We start from the raw sequence: 19598 nt of genomic DNA, 5'->3' as shown, positions 1-19598 counted from the left end.
CTTAGGAGGCTGGGATTTGAGCTAACTATGTAAAATAAGTAATCTATGAAGTTCTGCAGGAGGCATGGCTAGTAATGACTACTTACTCATTTAGTTAAGTTCTCAAGTATGAAGACAGTTTTCTGGAATTCAAATTTACTACTGCCAAAAAGTTCATACTGCTGTGGTTCACCTTAAGTTCTGTGGACTCTAACTTAAAAATTACATAGTATAATGTGGTCATTAAGTCTATGGAGCTAATTGTTTGCAAATATCTGTCCTGGTTGGCATCTTAACAATGAAAGAGAGGGAAATGGCCAGGAAAACACCTGATCCCCTCTCCAGGGTCCCTTCCAGTTTAAAAAGAATTGGCAATGTGAGGAACATGAAGATCTGGATTTGATGGCCTTTACAGATCCACTCTAATTTTGCAATTCCAGACCCTTGAATATTTCTCTGGCTCTAACAGGATCTATAATTCTGACGTGTCAAATGTATCATTTTATTGGCTCTAAATGGACTCCTCAAAGTGCAAGCATGGAACTAACAGAAAAGTAAGATGTGCTGTCTCTGCCTCATACTTTATAAAGAATGACAGATTCTCAGCTCATGGATTAGCTAGCATTTCAGTGGATGATCCATGAAGCACAAGGCAAAAACATTCAGTTTCTTCTCTTACAACCCTATTTATCACGCATTTTGACAGCAGGAAATGATTTTGATTGTGTGGTCAAATGATTCCCAACCCCAATCTCCTCCCAGCCCCATCCCTAGCTTCCATTTTATACTTCAAAAAACTTTCTTTTTGCTACTGCTTCCTGCACAAGTTGATAGGGTTCTAAGAATCATGCATGGCCTATGTGGATCTGCTCTGAGGTGAAAAGGAGCTCCCGGTTTGTGTATAAGAATGGTAGGAATGAACTGGGATCCTTCCCTTCTCGTGAGCAGGATAAGGACAGAATTGGCTCTTATTGCAGCCACCCAGTCCAAGAAAAATACTGGAATAGAAATAACATAATCAAGGATTTCTTACATTTTTATCAATTGAAATGTATTTATAGTCTGCTTGTTTTAAAAAAAGAGAAAGATTTGATATGTCTTATTGGCAATGGTGCACTTGCCTTCACTCAGCAAAGACTGTGCCAGGCTCCTATGGTTGGTTACATGACAGAATGTAGAAAAATACACCTCCTCTATAGCTACACCCTTCTGCGGTCTGAGGATAATACTTTGATTTTGAGAAGAAACATGACTTAAAAAAATCGCATGTCCTTATGTTGTAAGGGTCCTTACTGCTCCTTTGTGGATATGCTGGCTGGGGAACAGGTCAGAGGAGCTTCATCAGTATGAAGCAACCCTCCCTCCACCCCTTGTTGAAACAAGAGGCCACACAATACCCATTCCTGCCTGTGCACACAAGGCATTCACCTCCTTCTTGCTACTAATTTATCTCTATCACCTCCAAAGAAGCCTTTCTCGAAATAACCCTGCCTGATTACATTCTTTCCTCACTGAATATATTATTGTGTATGTGTGCACATGTCATTTTTTTTCAAAGCAGTTTTATTCACACCATACAATCCATCCAAATCTATTTCTTCTCAAGCACATGCCATTTTGCATTGACTTTATGGGCTGTGCCTGGTTATTATTTACTGGGCGAGTAGATGGACTTTTCTCAGAGAAGATAAATTGGTTTTCAGGGACATAAGCAGGGATCTATGAATCCAAAGGCGAAATCAAGGGTCTGGTATATCCCCTCCTTGCAGTTTGCTCTTCTTAGCTGGTTTCACACACTGCTCCTAGGATTGGAAATGGCTCTCGAATGGTCTTTTTATCAGGTAGGTCTCCCTGTCTGCCTGGCAACCTGTCTCCACCGAACTCTCTCTGGGAAGCTCCCCTGATTCCCGCTCAGAGAATTTGGGCCACTTTTTCCTCTGCATCTGGTTCATCCTTCTTTTTTTTGCACTTACCTCATTGTGTTTTACTTTGGTGATTTGCCTTTCTCTTCCCCCTACTAGATTATGAACCCTTTAAAGGCAAGGTACATGTCTTATATTGCTCTGTACTCCTGGTGCTTAACACTTCAGAGGTTAATTAATATTTGTCACATTTAATTTGAAAATGGAACACTAAAGGTTATTATCTTTAAAATCTTGGAGGTTTTCTTTTGACTGTTGTAAAAGACAGAACAGGGCCATGGTTAGTCCTTTAAGAAGCCTGAATAAATGAACTTTTCTCAGAAACACATAGAGATCCAAGAAAGTGGTTTGCATATTAATGTATAGTATATGTATGCCCAGAAAACTACCTCAAGAAAAACACTAAAGGTGATTATCTCTGAGAAATGGGGTTATAGCTTCTTTTTTACATGATGCAATGTAATATGATAAATATATTATTGCTTTAATTATAAAAACGGCAATACATATTAATTATATGCCAGAACACACAGGTGAAATCTTTCATCAGTGCCCTCCTACCTCTTATTAGCACTAACAGTTGGAACAGTAAATTCAAAGCATCACTTCAACCAAGGCCAGTATTCCACGATAGGATGCTTAGAGGTAACGCTTCAAGACAGAGTGCACTGGTCCTGGGAAGGGAATTTCAAAGTGGCACAAACATGATGCAATTTTGGCAACCTGGATCCTTGAACTTTTCATTTGACATTGAGCCCTCCCTACTCCCACTGCCCTTCTCACCTTCAATTTCTTAAAATCTGAACTGCAGTAATTTGTGTACATGCTCATTGATCATTCTGAATCAGTGGGCTTCTAATTTTATTTTAGACTGTGCCTATGGTAAGAAGTACACTTACATTGTGACCCAACGCACACACAGACATACCCAACTGAGAACAAATTTCATGAGATAATACTCTTACCTCATGTGATGCACTCTGATGTTTTCTAATCCATTCTGCTCTAAATAAATAAAAATAGCTGTTCCTGATCTACTAAGTTGATTTCATGACATGAAATTTGAAAACTACTGTTTGAAACTGGAAGGACTTGGAGTGTGAGAACCATGCTTTATTCATGGCTTTCTTTTATAATGCCTTCTCTGCACATAGGAGAAAGTCAAGACGTGTTGTTAAACAAATATATTTTTTTTCTCAAGTAAAAGGAATCATTTCTCGAACAACAGTGCCTGAACAGTCTTTGATTTCCCCTCTGTACTTTGTGTGGAGTAGATAACACAGTGAGCACTGGACAGTTGCCTGCTGAAGTACTACAGAAATCTACAAAAAATTCAGTCTTTAATGTCTTCATTGAAGAAAAGAATAAGGAAAGGAAAAAAGGAAGAAAGGCAGAGTCAGCTCTGTTCATCTTCAAACACAAGGTACGGGAAGGTGCTGGCACTGAGAATCTGAAAAGGCTGAAGATCTGCTTGAGTCTCATGTGGGCAGGTGAGAGCTCCATGTGATTTATGTTTTATCACTACTAGACAAAACATTGCTAAAGGGGAAACATGTTTAAATCAAAATGGCAATTTAAGGTAGTGCAGCACTCTTTCCTGACCCCTGGACCCATCACCTGAATCTTCAGCAAAGTTGCCCTCTAATATCTCCAAATAATGAAAATGAACTAATTGGCCAGGAACAAAGCTTGCCTTTATTTTCATTTGCTTTTCCTATAGTATGGTCTTTAGACATACAGCTGGGTGTATATATTAAACTGTAGCCTGAATATATTTATTCTTAAAAACCTTTCTCTAACAGAACTTATTCATTAAGCTTTACCCAGTAAGTGCCATCGAGGACTTGCTCTGTGTCAGGTATGGTGCTGCATCAGGGTGGCAGAAAGGTATGTGAAACCTGAAGAGCCCAGTGTAGCTGGTGGAGGCAGCCACGTATACAGTAAGCTGTGACACCACATTTTCAAGTACCCATATCATAGGTCTAAGCAAGAGTCATCAGCTACACAGAAGACAGAGCTACTCTTTCTGGTGAGAGTGAGAAGTAGAGTCCTGGGGAAGACAAGGTGATGTTTAAGCAGGCTTTGAAAACTGAGCGGGTGTCACCAAGGGTAGAAGGGCAAGTGGCATTCAGGTTAGTGGGGACTATAGGAACTTGGTTGCCAACAGCACACAAGTGCAGGATGCTTTGGGGATTGATTAGCGGGGTTTGTGTTCTGGTTGTTTAAGGTTTATGGTGCATGTGAAGCAGAAATAAGTTGTTATCAAGTTGAGAAGAAACTTGAGTATCATGGTAGTGTGTTTAGGTATTTATTGGGCATTTAAACATGCGCCACTTTGTTTATTCTCTAATTGTTGAATGTGTGCAAATCTTGTCCTCCCAATGAATGTGCTGTGGAATTATGCAGCAGGAAGGGAACTCAGGCTATTTATCCCCAAACCACTAGTTTTGTACATGTAGAAACAGAAGTATAAGTTATTTGGTTAAAAGGGTCTTGTCCTGGGGATTGGAGAGAATTCAGCTTATTTGCATATAGATAGAAAGGAATCTTCCTGCTGCTGTTGTATAGACTGACTCTTAGTCAAAAAGAAAAACAGCTCAATGCTTATTTAAATTGAACAGGAAGGAAGTGTGGGAGCAAGTGGGTGTACCCAATAATCTCACTATTCGGGACACAGAGGAAATTGGTATAAAGGTAGCTTTGATTTGGACACTTTCTGAGGGAACTGAACTACAGAAGCAGCAGAAGGCCTTGGTAAGGAGGCAGTTGTACACCAAAAGTAACCACTAGCAGGAGCAGACTGACTCCATTGGCACACCTTTTACATCTAGTCATGCACAACACACATGTAGAAGGCTATCGCCTCCTTGGAGATTTAAATACAAAAATCTTCTCAGCCAGAATTCCACTGCTGGTAACAGTGAAGTCTGAGATAGAGGCAGAATGCCATGACACACTCAGTCTAGCACTATTAGCCTCCTTTGAGGTGTTCTGCCTTGACCTCCACTGGGATATAGTGTGAAGACCATAGCAAAACAGGATCTGAGAACTCACAACCTGGAAACTGCTCATCTTTCCTAGCGCTTTCTTTCAGGTGGGCTAGCTCTTAATCTTGGAGGTCGTCAAGCTCTGTGTTGTAGGAGCCCCCATCTTGGACCTTGGCTGCATTCATCTTAGTAATTGGACAAGGCTGGGCTCTCTTTGCATGAGTAATCAAGTCCGCTGAGCTAGAACTCATCCCTAAAGAGGAGTAAAATAAGTTCCAAGCAGGGAATAAGCTGCAGTTCTAAGGGGAGTGACCCAGCCATTTTAGCCTCCGGCCCAGCCCTGGCCCAGTTCTACAAGCAGGGAGGTGGAAATAAAATCAAGTGAATATACGAGTAACTTCACCAAAACCCCCGTGAGGGCTGAGAGCATGCAGTTTTGTAGTTACGAAATTGTGCCAGAACAATGAATGGACTGAGGGCCAAACTCCCCCATTGTGAGAGAAGACGAAGGTGAACATTCCAGGAAGGAATGGATACTGTGGAGAGTGCCTGCTTTTCTAAGAGTGAAGACAAGAAACACTATTGGATTTTGTGGAGGAAAAAGCAAATCAAAGTTGAACAAGTATGCAGGAAAATCTAGATATCCTCATGGTCAGCAAAATACTCTAATGATTGTCTGCTTTTCAAAAGATGCTGCGGTTTTTTTCTCAGTTTGACAAAATTATAAATGATGAACAAGAGAATGACAAAAGGTAATTAGTTGGCAACTAACCCGTAGAGAAGCACTGCTTCCTCCAGAAGTGCGGAGGTTGATGTTATGGAGGAGAGAACATGCAAGTCCACTCACAGTTTTCTCTCAGGTGATTTTTACCACAAAACACTACGTGATAGATTCTGTCTTTGACCACAAGCAGGTAGAATTAATTCTTTTCCTCATTTTCCATAAAGGTCATGAACAAAAAAATGAGCATTACAGCTGAGACAAAAATTTAATGGTCTTTCAGTGAATAAATAGAGAAAGCATACCACATAAAGAACACCAATTTCTATTCGCCTTCTGAACATGATGCTTCCAGAGGGATAAAGAAATGTTTAACTGCTTTAAAAGTCTTACTGCTCAATTCCTGATAAAATCCTGAAATATTGCCTTTAATCTATTTGACACCTGATTTCATCAACCGTGGCACTTAGGGAATTATGTTCCCAGAATGCTGCTGGCAAAGAGCCTCTTGCTCCCACATGTCAGCTATCTCTGGGTCAGAAGAGACCTCACGTTTGCTGCTGAACTTCTGGGTTAATTTTCTGAGCATGGGTATTTGTCAAGCAAACTTTTTTTTTTTTTTAATCTTCATTTTATTGAGATATATTCACATACCACGCAGTCATACAAAACAAATCGTACTTTCGATTGTTTACAGTACCATTACATAGTGGTACATTCATCACCCAAATCAATCCCTGACACCTTCATTAGCACACACACAAAAATAACAAGAATAATAATTAGAGTGAAAAAGAGCAATTGAAGTAAAAAAGAACACTGGGTACCTTTGTCTGTTTGTTTCCTTCCCCTATTTTTCTACTCATCCATCCATAAACTAGACAAAGTGGAGTGTGGTCCTTATGGCTTTCCCAATCCCATTGTCACCCCTCATAAGCTACATTTTTATACAACTGTCTTCGAGATTCATGGGTTCTGGGTTGTAGTTTGATAGTTTCAGGTATCCACCACCAGCTACCCCAATTCTTTAGAACCTAAAAAGGGTTGTCTAAAGTGTACATAAGAGTGCCCACCAGAGTGACCTCTCGGCTCCTTTTGGAATCTCTCTGCCACTGAAGCTTATTTCATTTCCTTTCACATCCCCCTTTTGGTCAAGAAGATGTTCTCCGTCCCACGATGCCAGGTCTACATTCCTCCCCGGGAGTCGTATTCCATGTTGCCAGGGAGATTCACTCCCCTGGGTGTCTGATCCCACGTAGGGGGGAGGTGTCAAGCAAACTTTGAAACCACAAACTACTCCTTTCCTTAGGACTCTGAACAGTTGGATGAGTCTCTTTGATATTCTTTCTGTATCTAGAGAATCTGGAGGATGAGTTCTCATTTCTCTGCTCATGTCTGTTAAGACAGCCAGAAAACTTTCCTCTATAGGGTCAGGAATAGGAAATGTATTTTTAAAAATTAATATACATAAAGAAATTGTTCCTTCCAATAGTCTGATAATGTGTTCCCGCAAGCCTGTCAAGCAGATATTTATAAGGAACTCCGGGACGAAGGGCTTTGATGGAAGGAATCTCAGGGAACACCAGGCTGTGCTCGTTCTCTTGGTGTACACACGCCCTGGGCACGTCCCCTGACTGCCACCGTTCAACTCAAGTCATCACAGGGAATCAAATGATCATAGCTGGAAAGAAGACCTTAGAAGCATCATATTGAAAATCTTCCATTTAGAGGTGAGAAAACACAGAGGTTAAATGGCTTATCCAAGAGCTTCCAGCTAATTAGTGGTGGTGTTGGGGTCAGGTGCACATCTCCCGATTCGTGGACCAGTGTTCTTTCCTTTCCGCAATGCTGCCTTTTGCCTCTCTGAGTGAAATGTGATGAGAAAGTAAATAATAAAACGGTGTAGTGCTACCATTTCTTAAATGTGCTTTTAAAATACAAGGCCCACATTAAAAAAAGAAATCCCCAATAGAAAGAAAGACAATTTTGAAAATCTCCTACCGAAATGAATAGGGGCATTTTCTGCCTCCCCAGCCGATTGGTACTAAACGTTCTGGAATTAGGACTGAGGAAGCACCAAATAAAAACTTTGGTTGTTTCAGGGCAGCGAGAGGCTATGGGGTGGTCCTGCAGAGATCACCTGTGGGAACCTGGCAGTGCCCACAGCTCAGGGACATCACCTGCCCCTTTTGCCCACAAGTGGTGTTGCCATATATGGCCTCACTTTCTTGTAAAAGTAAGGCTCATCCAAGCATGCACCACAGAAATATTTCATTTCTCAACCTCGGGACCATCCTGCTAAATTTTACATACATTGTTTATGTTACACATATACGGACTATGGATGGAAGGTCGAAGGGTAAAGAATGTAATATTTTTTCAGCATTTTGGATATATTATCTTTTAATTCTTACAACTTTGGAAAGTACATAGTTTAAACTTTATTTCACAGTTGTAGGAATTGAAGCTTAGAAAGAATTTTCCCAAATTCTTAAAGCTAATATCTAAGAGGGACTGGCTTAAACAAGTCCTTTCTGATTTGCAAGTTCACGGTGCCTAAAAAGGCACATTTCACAAACAGTTCCAGGGTATGGGTATCATTTTAACATTAATTTTTTTTTGAATCCAGAATTTGACATGCTTTCCAAAGCGTTTTACATTCATTAATTCATTTGGATCCCCTAAAAAGACTATGGAGGAAGTAGATCAATTTTTATAAGCCCAGTTTTATAGAATCGGGACACTGAAGTCCAAATAGCAGAGGACTAATGCCAGGGTTTATGACCCCCAAACCAATGCTCTTTCAACTATTTTAAGATCCCTTTGGAGCAGTTGAAATAATTCTATTTATTTACTTCTATGAACTAAAATCCATACTTTACTCAGATTTCCTTAGTTTTTACTTAATGCCCTTTTTCTGGTGCAGGAGCCCACATTACATTTAGTCACCCTGTCTCAAGCTCTTCTTGGCTGTGACAGTTTCCCAGACTTTCCTTTTTTTTGATGACCTTCCAAGTTTTGAGTACTGGTCAGCTACTTTGCGGTATGCCCCTCAAATGGGATTTGTCTGATGTTTTTCTCATGATGAGACTGGGATTTTAGGTTTTGGGGAGAAAGACCACAAAGATAAAGTGCCCTTCTCATCACATCGTATCAAGGGTACATGCTATCAAAATGACTTATCATTGATGTTTTTAACCATGATCTCCTGGCTGAGGTAGTTTTTTCTCCACTATGAAGCTTTTTTTTCTCCACTATGAAGTTACTCTTTTGATTCCCCCCTTTCCATATGGTACTCTTTGGCAGGAAGTCACTGTGTGCAGCCCACACTTAAGGAGTGGGTAGTTATGTTCCACCTCCTTAGGAGTGGAGTACTACCTAAATTATTTGGAATTCTACTGCATGGGATATTGGTCTATTCTCCCCATTTATTTATTCATTCAATCATTTTTTTTTGTATCAGTATGGACTCATAGATATTTATTTTATAATTTGGGTTATAATCCAACACTACTTTAGTCTATTGCTAAAATTGTCCCAGCTCTAGTCATTGGAAATTGTTTCAGTTGGCTTCTATAGCCCTGTGATACATTCCTACCACTGTGGGTTTTTGTTATTGTCATTGTTGTTGTTATTTGTTTTGTTTTGACACTTCCTTACTTTGTGGCACTACAAGATGTTTCAGGCACATCTTGCATAATTCCTGCCCTCCTAGAATCAGCCATTTCTCTAGGAGCCCCTGGTTCCTTTTCTCAGAAAATGACATTAGAAATCAAGACTTTAGTTTCTCATTCTAGCGATTTTTTTTTTTTTTTTTTTTTTTTTTTGCCACAAATCAGCTAATAAAGACACTTGATTTTGGTTGCACTAATATGAACTAGGAACATCAGCAGAAGATCCCAGCCCTAGCGAGTAGCAATTCCCTAAATTACTTTCTCTTTCAAAGAATAGATAAGTTCAAGCCAAAAAAAAAAGCAAAGACTTTTCAATAGGAACTAAGTAAAACAAACCATCAGGCTTGCTGGTATTGTAAACCAACCAGACATAATTACAACAGAACTGCAGAAGGATGCTTAGAATAACAGAGTCATCTGCTGGGGGTCATTAGGGAGAATACTGACAGTAACTTTGGCTTTGCCACATAACAGACACAGCATGGTATATTCCTGAAATTCATCCATGATGCTGAATGTGTACTCATGCCTGGCTACTACATGACAATTCCTACACAAATGATCATAGGTAACTATTTCTTCTCCATCTTCCTCTTTCAAGGATTTGTTTGTGACCAGCATAAAGTCCCATTTGTTGCATACTGCACAGCCTGTAAAGTTCAGTAAAAAAGATCCATTCTCCAAGCAGGTATTACCCCGATTGGGATATTCCGTCTCCACACAGTCCCCACACATCACGACGCCTAAACAGGGAACGTCCTCTGAAACATTAATTTTTGTTTTCAAGGGAAACAGATATTCTAAATACGAAGCACTTTTCAAATTCTTTACAAGTAGAGTTGGGTACAGGATTTCAGTAGGGGCAAGGAATAGTAATTAAAAGGAACCCTTCCTTTTAGTGTTTCTGTATCAGGCAATGCTCCTAGTGCTCACCAGACACTAACTCATTTGACTCTGACAGCAATTCTCAGGGAGTTACTGTTGTTATTCCCACTTTAGAGATGGGGAAGCTGAGCACAGAGAGGTTGAATAATTTGTCCAGTGTCACACAGCTAGCAAGTGGCAGACTGGGTTTCAAATCCAGGATGTTTGGCTCCAGAGACTCTGCTTTATCCATTTGTGTGTGTGTGTGTGTGTGTGTGTGTGTGTGTTACCATTCCTAGCCCCATTTCCAACCTGTAGACAATGCAAGTTGAGCTGTTTTTAGTAAGGCTGGTGTAAAAAAGAACACCAAAGATTGATATGTTAAAATTTATCTGACATTACATATGTTTTTAAATATAGAAAGTAAAATTTGTTAAAGGATAGTAGGTGTTTAACATCCTAAGATTTATGGCATAATTCTTTACCTCAATGGTACTGTGTGAGCAAACTTTAAAAATTCCAATATTCGTTGGTGACCAGAAAAAAAAAAGATAATAATTGAGCCCTAGAGCCAATTAAACTAGCTGGCTATGCCAAGTGGGAAAGCCTTTGAACAAACCAACACCAATACTATAGCTTCTCATAGGAGAGCCATAGACTCTCAGAGCTAGTAGTTTTTCTTTCTTTATAATTGAGGAAACTGAGGCTTGGAAACTATTGCCTGGTGACATTGTGTGTATCTGTGTGTCTATGTGAGTGTGTATTTGATTTTTCTCACAAGTATAAAAGCTCCACGAGAGCAGGGGCTGTGTTTGTTTAATTTACCACTGTCTCCTTTGAGGCCTAAAACAATGCCTGGAACTAGATAGAAAGGTGCTTGATAAAAAATGTGCCAAATGAGTGAGGAATGAATACTTTATGATCATGATAGTGAATCTGAAATGCAAAAAGAAAGTTTAATTACCTCCCATATATTATTAAAAGAAGGTAAAGAATTACATGGTGTACCTTATAATGATTTTTGATTTAAAACATGTTAAAATTATCCTAAACAGTTGAGGTTTTACTCTGAGGTAGAAACTATGTTGATATTTTTTTTTTCTGGGATTAAATGTATGCATTTTACTTCTTATTCTCTGTGTATAAAGAAATACAGAACAGTTATTGGGTTTATCAGATCATTTGGCACAAATAATATGAGTAGTAGCTAATATTTATTGAGACTGCTATTTCTAAGCAGTATATAAGGTATAAGGTTGTATATAAGTCTATACCTGTACTAATTAGCTTAATCCTCCAAAAACTTCAGAAGTAGGAATTATTATTACCTTCAATTTACCAGTCAGGAAACTTAGGTACAGGGAGTTAAATATCTTAAGCAAAGCCACACAGGTAATTAGCAATGGAGACAAGACACAAATGACAGCTCGTCCACTCTTTCTTTCAGTCATCCATTTTTCATTAAAAAATCACCTTTTGAGTACCTACAGTGTGCCAGATACTGAGTTAAGTAACAATTATATAAAATAATGATGCAATGTTTGCCTTTATGGGATCAAAGCATAGATAGACCTGTAACACAAGAGTGGACACGATGCCAGGTTCCACCTGGGGAAAAGAAAACCAGGAATAACAACTGGGAAAGCAGTTCCTCTTTCCGTTTTTAATTCCTGTTTTAATGATGGAATCAATAAGTATTATAGAGCAATCCCAAATTCCCCATTTATGTCCCCTAGAGTCTTCTACTAAGCCTCAAAGAAAGGGACTATTTCATATTTATTAGGTAATAAGTTGCCTAATTCTTACTGTTCCATTCTGTGGGTGGCCTTGAATTTGTAGCTTTGCAGCGTGCCATTCTTGCTGTACTTCATCCAGGTTTTTCTTGACATCTGAAGAGGCAGTTTCTCTAGGGAGTATATTTTTGTATTTCTCCATATGCTACTTTTTGTCTCTTCACATATATTGCCAATAAAACTTGTGATTCCACCACAGGCCAGCTCTGCAACTTATGTTTAGAGTTGGCCTTGAAAGAAATATATTGTTATTTCCATTGATTCATGTCTTTCCTTCCATTTTAGAAATGAAATCTTGCATTTCTCCTCAAAATCTTGATGCACTTTCTTCAATCTTATTATTCATCTATATTTCTTATATTTCTCATCGGTTTCTTTTATTCATGATTGTGCTTTCTTCCACCTTTTATCAAAAATCTATTTAATACAATGGCCTGCTTCTGTATTTATCACATTGATGACTTTATCTGGTTCTTTTCATTTTTTCAGTTCTGTCAATTAAGGTATTTTTTGCTTATTTAGTTATTTGCTACAGTCTTCTTAAAATTTAGGGTACACTGACCTTGGTTTACCCACACTGTGACTATCTATAACACTGAAACCAGAGGAAGAAGGTCAGAAGTACTTTAATATTGAAAAAAAATTCTCTCTCTCCACCTGCTCCCCCCTTTTTTGGGTAGTGTCATTTTGCAGTCATATTCAAGAATGTCTACCAGACATTTTTGTTTACTTAATGTCTTCAAAGTTTAGAGAACACAAGAGATAACTAAGATTATAAGATAGCAAAAGGCAAGGCCCCCCAATTATTTGCAACTAAATGGGGCTGGGGGATGAGCTTGAGTAATTTAAAAAGCTCAAAAGAACAATGACAATGACATCTACACAATGAGAACTTACAGCTGTACACAAGTGCTAAGAATGTCATGGGAAGCCCTGAACTAATTAAGACTGAAGCCAGATGGGAACTTTGCAGAAAAGGGAATTGTTGCGCTGCACTTCTCAAGGTGGCAAGAGGTAAGATTTGAAAGAGAAGAGAGAGGGAGGGCATTTGGCATGTTAGTATTGTCCACAGCACAATCATAAAAGTTGGGACATGAGTGATATGGTGGGTGGAGTAAGTGATGGGTCATTTTCTAGGCTAGAACATACAGAACTGGCTTGGAAAAATGAGAATGCTCAATCATTGATAGAAAACATTGAACACTGTGATTTTAAAATTTTCACAAAGTAATCAAGACAATGAAGAAATTCTGAGTTTCTCAGAAAGAGGCATTCACTGGACTGTACGTCCTGGGAGGGCAGGCCTGAGTGATGTCTGCTTCTCTCCCAACTGCAGCCCAGTGCCTAGCACGGGGCTTGCACCTATAGGTCCTCAATAAATATTTGTCAAATACGTGAATAAATGAACAAACTCCAAGGGATGAGCCTTGCTGATGAACAGGGCCTAAAGGAGAAATCTGGAGTTGTGGGAAGTTGAGGGTTTTTGTTTGAAGGAATTGGGCCTGACTGCCAATAGCTATAAGAAATAAACAAGATATTGGATCTGAAACATGTTAAGAAGAATCTGAGGGGAAAACGGTGGAATTCTTTGGTTAGGATTTTGTTCATATCTATTGCTAACACCAAAAATGTGTTAGTTTGTTTTGAGTTGCTTTAACTTTTTATAGCTGATGAATGTCTTAGCTAGTGTTACTTTCCCTCAGCCTTAGACATGTTCTTAGTTAATACTTTGTTTTAAATGCTCACTTGTATTTAAAATTTTCACATTGATACTCATAATTATAAGGGATACTGATTGTAATTAATGGATATGTTAATTGGTTTTTTTTCCCCCTTAGGTCAGCCTGTATCTCTTACAGGAAAAAAGAATCAATACATTCACTAATTATCTTCTCTTGATCTACAAACAACAGAAGCTTTTATTTTTTGCCTAACTTCATGATTATACAAAAGCAATAAGTGAAATTCTATTAGCGTTTTACAAGTATTGCATGTTGAGATTTGATAGTCTTAAATGTCAAACAAGGAAAGGAAGTTTAGGCTACACTTCCGCAATGAAACACCTCAGCTCAAGGCGTCAAGTCCACCTTGTGTTTTTGCTCCTAACATGGGAGATGATAAACACATTTGCTGACTGTTGTTCTCTACAGTGTCTAGTCATGGGTATGGGGTCTTTGGTGATAAAATTCAGTTTTTTTTTTGTAGACTCAGGATTTGAAATGAACGGACCTGTTTTAGAGAACAAAGGCACGTGGAGCCAGGCAGGAGGGCCTGGGGTGAAGTGAGGCCTCGCTGCTGGGGGCTAGGGACACCGTCCACAGCCCAGCTGCCGGGCCGGGGTAGCAGATGGCTGTGGCTCATGCTCGGGAGTCCCAGGCACGGGCAAACGGGGGGACTTCTCGAGCCACTTTCCCCAGTTATTATCTGGGAGCTGTTCCCTTCAGGTGTTTGTGAAAGGTCAGTGTCTGATCTGATGTTACCTATAGTTGCACAGTTGTAGCTTTCTTGACTGCACTTGTCTCTCTCAGCATCATTTGACCTTCTATCTGCTTGCCAATTTTCTCTTCAATTCCTTTTGGAAAACTATTTTGGTCTTATTTTGTCACTGTACTTAAAAAAACACAAAAGATGCTTCTGCTTTCTTGAGTTGGCCACTTTTTATGCCCTTCCTATTTCACAGTCTCATATAAATCACATATATATGAGATAAATTATCCCTATAATAAAATTTATAACTATTTTCTGAATTGCTTCTTAAAGAGGACCCTGATTTATTAGTAAATTATTAAATTGAGGATATTTTAAATTATCAATTCTAGTATATTATTTCAAATGTACTGACTTGAGGCTGTAGGAGAGGAGGGCAGGGACTGCAGTAAAACCCGAGGCCCTCCTGGGTGGGCCCTCCTGGGTGAAAGTGAGGAGCATCTGTTACAATCAGCTTGTCTGTCAGTTTCCTTGGGAGCACTGGATATCATCCAGCTTAAAGGTATGAAGCATGATCATACAGTGCCTGAAGGCCTCTTCCAGCTCTATTATTCGAAAACGCTGTTGGTTTTTACGTTCCTAATTGAAAATGACTATGTTGCCAATTCCAAGCCTCAGTTCCCCTAGGGATATTACTTTATCTGCCTCCTTCATGGAGTTTCCTTGACAATCAGTAAGATGATGTAAGGCATAGTGCTTTGAGACGTATATATAAAATGTTGTACCAATGAGATTATTAGGTTTTATACAAGGATAATTATCTCACCTTGGCATAAATCTGTGACAAACTTTCTAACATTGGTTTGTAATAATTCACTCTCAAACTGTCAAGTAAACTGGTTGAACAATACTTTCTGATGAAAACTTATTTTTTTTTGTAAAGACTAGAGTTCAAGTCTATTTCTTCCCCACTTTATAACTGCGGGGAAACTACATGTCCATTTTCCCCTTACCATTGTTACTTTCATGTACCTATATTACTTAGGTAATGATGCAAAAATTGCAAATCCTCTAGGCCCTTCTAAGGCACAATTCATGAAAAGTTCTTTCCTATGTTTCACTTATCAGCAGTGGTGCTAGTGTCCATAGCACACATTTAACTTCTAATGATTACTTACATTCTTTTGCATGTTAGGGTAAATGTGGGGGTGGACAGTCTCTGTGTTTTTAGGATTAGAATAAATTATTAAACGTAACCAGAAAGTTGTCTTCCTGGATTGGTATCAAAAAGTAAGATCTGGGTCTCAAACTAAATTCTTTAATCTTTGTTAGTAATTTTTCTAGTTGTAAAATTTATAGAAGAGATATTGATCTGGTTTCTGAAGAATACTATTCTTCAATATGCTCATATTTTATGCTGCATAAATCACTACCAACACTGTAAAACTACCTTCAGATGTGTTGAGGCAGATTCTGGTTAAATGCACCAACCCTAGAAAGTAGAAAGGCTTCTCTCTACATGGTGGTATTCAATTTAGTTTTCTTTGCACTGCCTCTCAATCCCGATTTTAGAAATGTAGGCGCAAAGTACCACACACTCTCCAGGAGTCACAGTATTAGAACTAAGTTATACATATAGTTTGTTGGTTATCTGAGGGCAAAGGATGCTAAATATAATTTGTGTTGGTTGTGGTGCTATAATTAGATTTCCATACAGAAACACTTAAGTTAGACCTCTTCTCTAATCCATTACCTTCAGAGGGCTCAAAATACAGTTTAGAAAACTGTTTTCTGATTCTGGAATTATAAAATTTTGTTTCACCTAAATTTAGCATCCAATCAATTAGATTCATATTTGACCAGTTTTTAATCCATAAGGAATTGAGTGCCAGTGTGCAAGTCTCCATCCCAGTGACTGGGCCTGCTTTCTCCACTCTCCGTGTCGCTTCTCCATGGATAGTCCCATGGCACCCATCCAGGATCCCATTTTATGACACTTGCTTCCTGTTTCCAACCCAGCACTGGGTATTGCATGCACTCTGCTAACACGAGAATATGGTATTTTAGCCAAAATGTGCACCAGTGAATTTTCTTGGGGTGAGTACTCTGATGGCTGATGTGACTACAGAGGCACTTAGAGATCAGTAATGACACCAAAGTGGGCTCCAGTTTGCCCTATGTTCTAGGAAGCAACTGAGATCTACTGCTTATGCTAATATAGGTTAACTGGGGCAGAAGATCCCATATGCCCCTGTTCTTTTAGATCAGAGGTCAATGTTTATATGGCTGACTACAGAGTATAACTATACTATCACTGAAAATGTTGGCAGACCTTATCCTGGGTGTTGGAAAACACCATAAAGTAAATAAGGTGCTTTGAACTTTTACAACAATTATACTAGAGAACGTTTTTTTTCTAGTTTCAGGATGGCCCCTTAACTCATGTGGCTCTTTCCGATGTTCTTCTTGGGTGGTCTGGTGATACCACCAACAGGTACATAATAAAATGGTAACAAGCCCACATAAATCATGAGGAGGTTTGACTTTCCCATTGTGCCCTCTCTTTGACCATGTAAGAGGATGATTACATAAGTACTGAAAAAAAGAAACCTTGCTCAATGCCCCCATTGTGCAAAGCCCTAATGAACAACATATAAATCAAAATACCATCATTTTAAAATGGCCATTTTCTGAATAACTTCAATATAATTGTTTAAGAAATACACAGTTTCTTCTGCAATCCAGAAAAGCAAGGGCACAATTTTTGGCTAATGGTTCTATTATTAGAACCATTGTGGCATTGTCCTATTTACTCTGTGTTAGGGCTACTGGTCCTGGTTGGGCTCAGGGACACAGAAATGGGTTAGGTGAAAACCCTGGAGGTTTAACCCATGTGCTAAGTGCAGGGTCCTGTCTCAGCTGTTTTCACCCCACAGTGAGTGCCAGGGCAGGCAGCGGCCGTCAGGGCAGCTCCTTAGACAGGCTTGAGTATAGAAAGTGGGTCAGTGAATGAAGCCGTGAGCAGAGGTTTGAGGAGGGCAATGATCAGGCAGAAGGGGAGTAGGGATTCCCAGACACAGTCTCATAACCTCTAATTCTATGGAAACCACAAGTGACTGGAAGGAAAGAAGCTGTGCAGATACTCTGAGCCCGCTCCATATTTCAAACCTCATTACAAACAACACATCCACAAGAAGATGGTGTTTTGATGTAGCAGTTCTACATATGTCTAAGCTCATGGTAATGGTGTTTTATTGACATTTTTACCAAATAAGTTTCTTCAATGAATGTGACAGCACAGCAAAAACTTCCCACAGCCATCTTTCATCATTACAAAAAAATTTTTCCCTTATCTTTCCTACAGGCTTTGTAATTTATTTGAACTTTCTGCTCAACCTTTCCCTGATTCTTTAAACATATATGCAGCTCAATGCCTTTAACTATTATTCTTGACCCTGATAAGAAATAATGGAAAACTGAGGACAGATGCAGGTGAACTGGGCAAGGAACGGTGAGCCCACTGGTTCATTATTTTTGTCTGACAGGCACTAAAATGATTAACAATATCTAGAAATATTACCCACCTTCAATTGTGGGGTCCAAGCCCACCAGCGTCACTTAGTTCAGGTGACACTGGCTGGAGGGAGGACAGGGCAGGGGTGCAAGCTGAATAAGGCGGAGTCTCTATGGAAGCACAACTCCACCAGCCTTGACCAGGGGCTCTAGTAAGGCACTCGCAGTGTGTGTGAGTGGCAGGGACCTGAGATGATGACGGACTTGGGCACAGGCAAGGCTAGGACGTGACGTGCTCCCAGGAGCACAGAGGTCTCCAGCTGTGAGGAGCAAGGCAGGGTGCAGTGCTCTAAGTTGCACTTGAGGCAGATCTCTAGGACACATGCATTTAATTTTAGGACTGGAAACCAAGGTGCTGCCAGAGGTTGGGAGGAGCACAGGATGGAGGACGGTGAATGCCACTTAGTGTGCACCTAGGACGTGCTAAATTCAATGAACTTGCATAGTGTTAGCTCATTTGATTCCAAAAGCCTCTCTGTGAGAAAATGATACAGAAGCAGGCTCTGAGAAAGTAATTTACCTAAAGTCATACAACTACAAATGCTGGCATTTTAATGGGGGGAGGGGAGAGAGGGAGGGAGGAGGTAGACGTAAAGAAGGGGGTTTTTTGGCAGGGAGAAGGGAGTTGTGCACGTGGCTTATGCATAGGTGGGGCAGGCATCAGTTGAGAAGAACTGGGCAGAAGTAAAGATGAGGAATCCCAAAGACGGAGCCACCAGTAGCCCATAGGAAGGTTTTTTACAAGCCTCTGAAAGTTGTAGGGGGTCCGAGGTCACAGGGGGACCTCTGGCAAATAGGGGCTTCAGTGGGGCTGTCCTGCCTTGAAGATTTGGGCAGTTCTGGGGGTGGAACAATTTCAAATTGTCATGTGAATCATATCAAATTGACTGGTAAATTCTAACTGGGAACGGAGGAGTAAGAAGAGATAAGATAATTCTGCAGAAGGGGTGGGTATTCCTGCCTCAGTAGGAGAGGGTAATGGTCACAAAAAACCCTTGTGTAGCACCGGCTATGTCTAAGTATTGTGCAAAGCTTTTGACATACATGAGCTCACCTAACTCTCATATAACGCTTGTGAGGTAGGTACTAAAATTATCCCTGGTTTCTAGATAAGGAAACTGAAGCACAGAGACATTGGATATTGTTTCTGAGGTAACACAGCCCAAGCAGTCTCACTCCACTGTGCCTAACCACTAGAATACACCGTCTGGTGGTTTCTTGAACAAACTCACTTTTCTCTATACCTCCTGGACCAGGACAGTCAAACATAGAGAGCAAAGTTCTAGGCTTGGTGTCATCAGGAGGCTGGAGATTGAATCCTTTCTTACTTCACCTGTGTCTCTGTTTGCCTTTCATTAAACAGTGTCATTAAAACCTAGATCTTACTTGTAGACTCTCTGTGGGGATTAGCGAGGGAATGCGTAGAAGTTATTAATAAAGCTCCTCAGGAAAACAGGATTATGTGGATTAAGACAAAAGGACTAGCCTGGCTGGAGTAGTAAAGCAAGACTGTATTAGGAAAGACCATCTCTTTGAAGAGAGACAAACACATTCCCTAAGCCTGAATCAGCCTCCAGGAGAAGGGCAGCAGCAGACATCAATCATGCAGCAGTGCCGCCTTCTCTGCATTCTAGATGCTTCTCTGCAGCTCTGGGGCT

The 19598-nt window shown here is 39.9% G+C and overlaps 2 protein-coding genes across 5 annotated transcripts in view; both read right to left on the bottom strand.

The window, feature by feature from the left end:
* Window positions 1–19598, bottom strand: part of CHRM3 (cholinergic receptor muscarinic 3) — a 551777-nt gene that overhangs the window by 79281 nt on the left and 452898 nt on the right. The gene's annotated exons all lie outside the window — the stretch shown is intronic.
* Window positions 9683–10018, bottom strand: LOC119523162 (protein Churchill-like). Its single transcript, XM_037821947.1, has one exon. It carries the CDS (start codon window positions 10016–10018, stop codon window positions 9683–9685), a length of 336 nt encoding a protein of 111 aa, XP_037677875.1.

The sequence above is a fragment of the Choloepus didactylus genome, chromosome 2 (assembly GCF_015220235.1).
Source record: "Choloepus didactylus isolate mChoDid1 chromosome 2, mChoDid1.pri, whole genome shotgun sequence".
Classification (NCBI taxonomy): Eukaryota; Metazoa; Chordata; class Mammalia; order Pilosa; family Megalonychidae; genus Choloepus; species Choloepus didactylus.
This window is presented reverse-complemented; position numbering and strand designations above follow the sequence as displayed.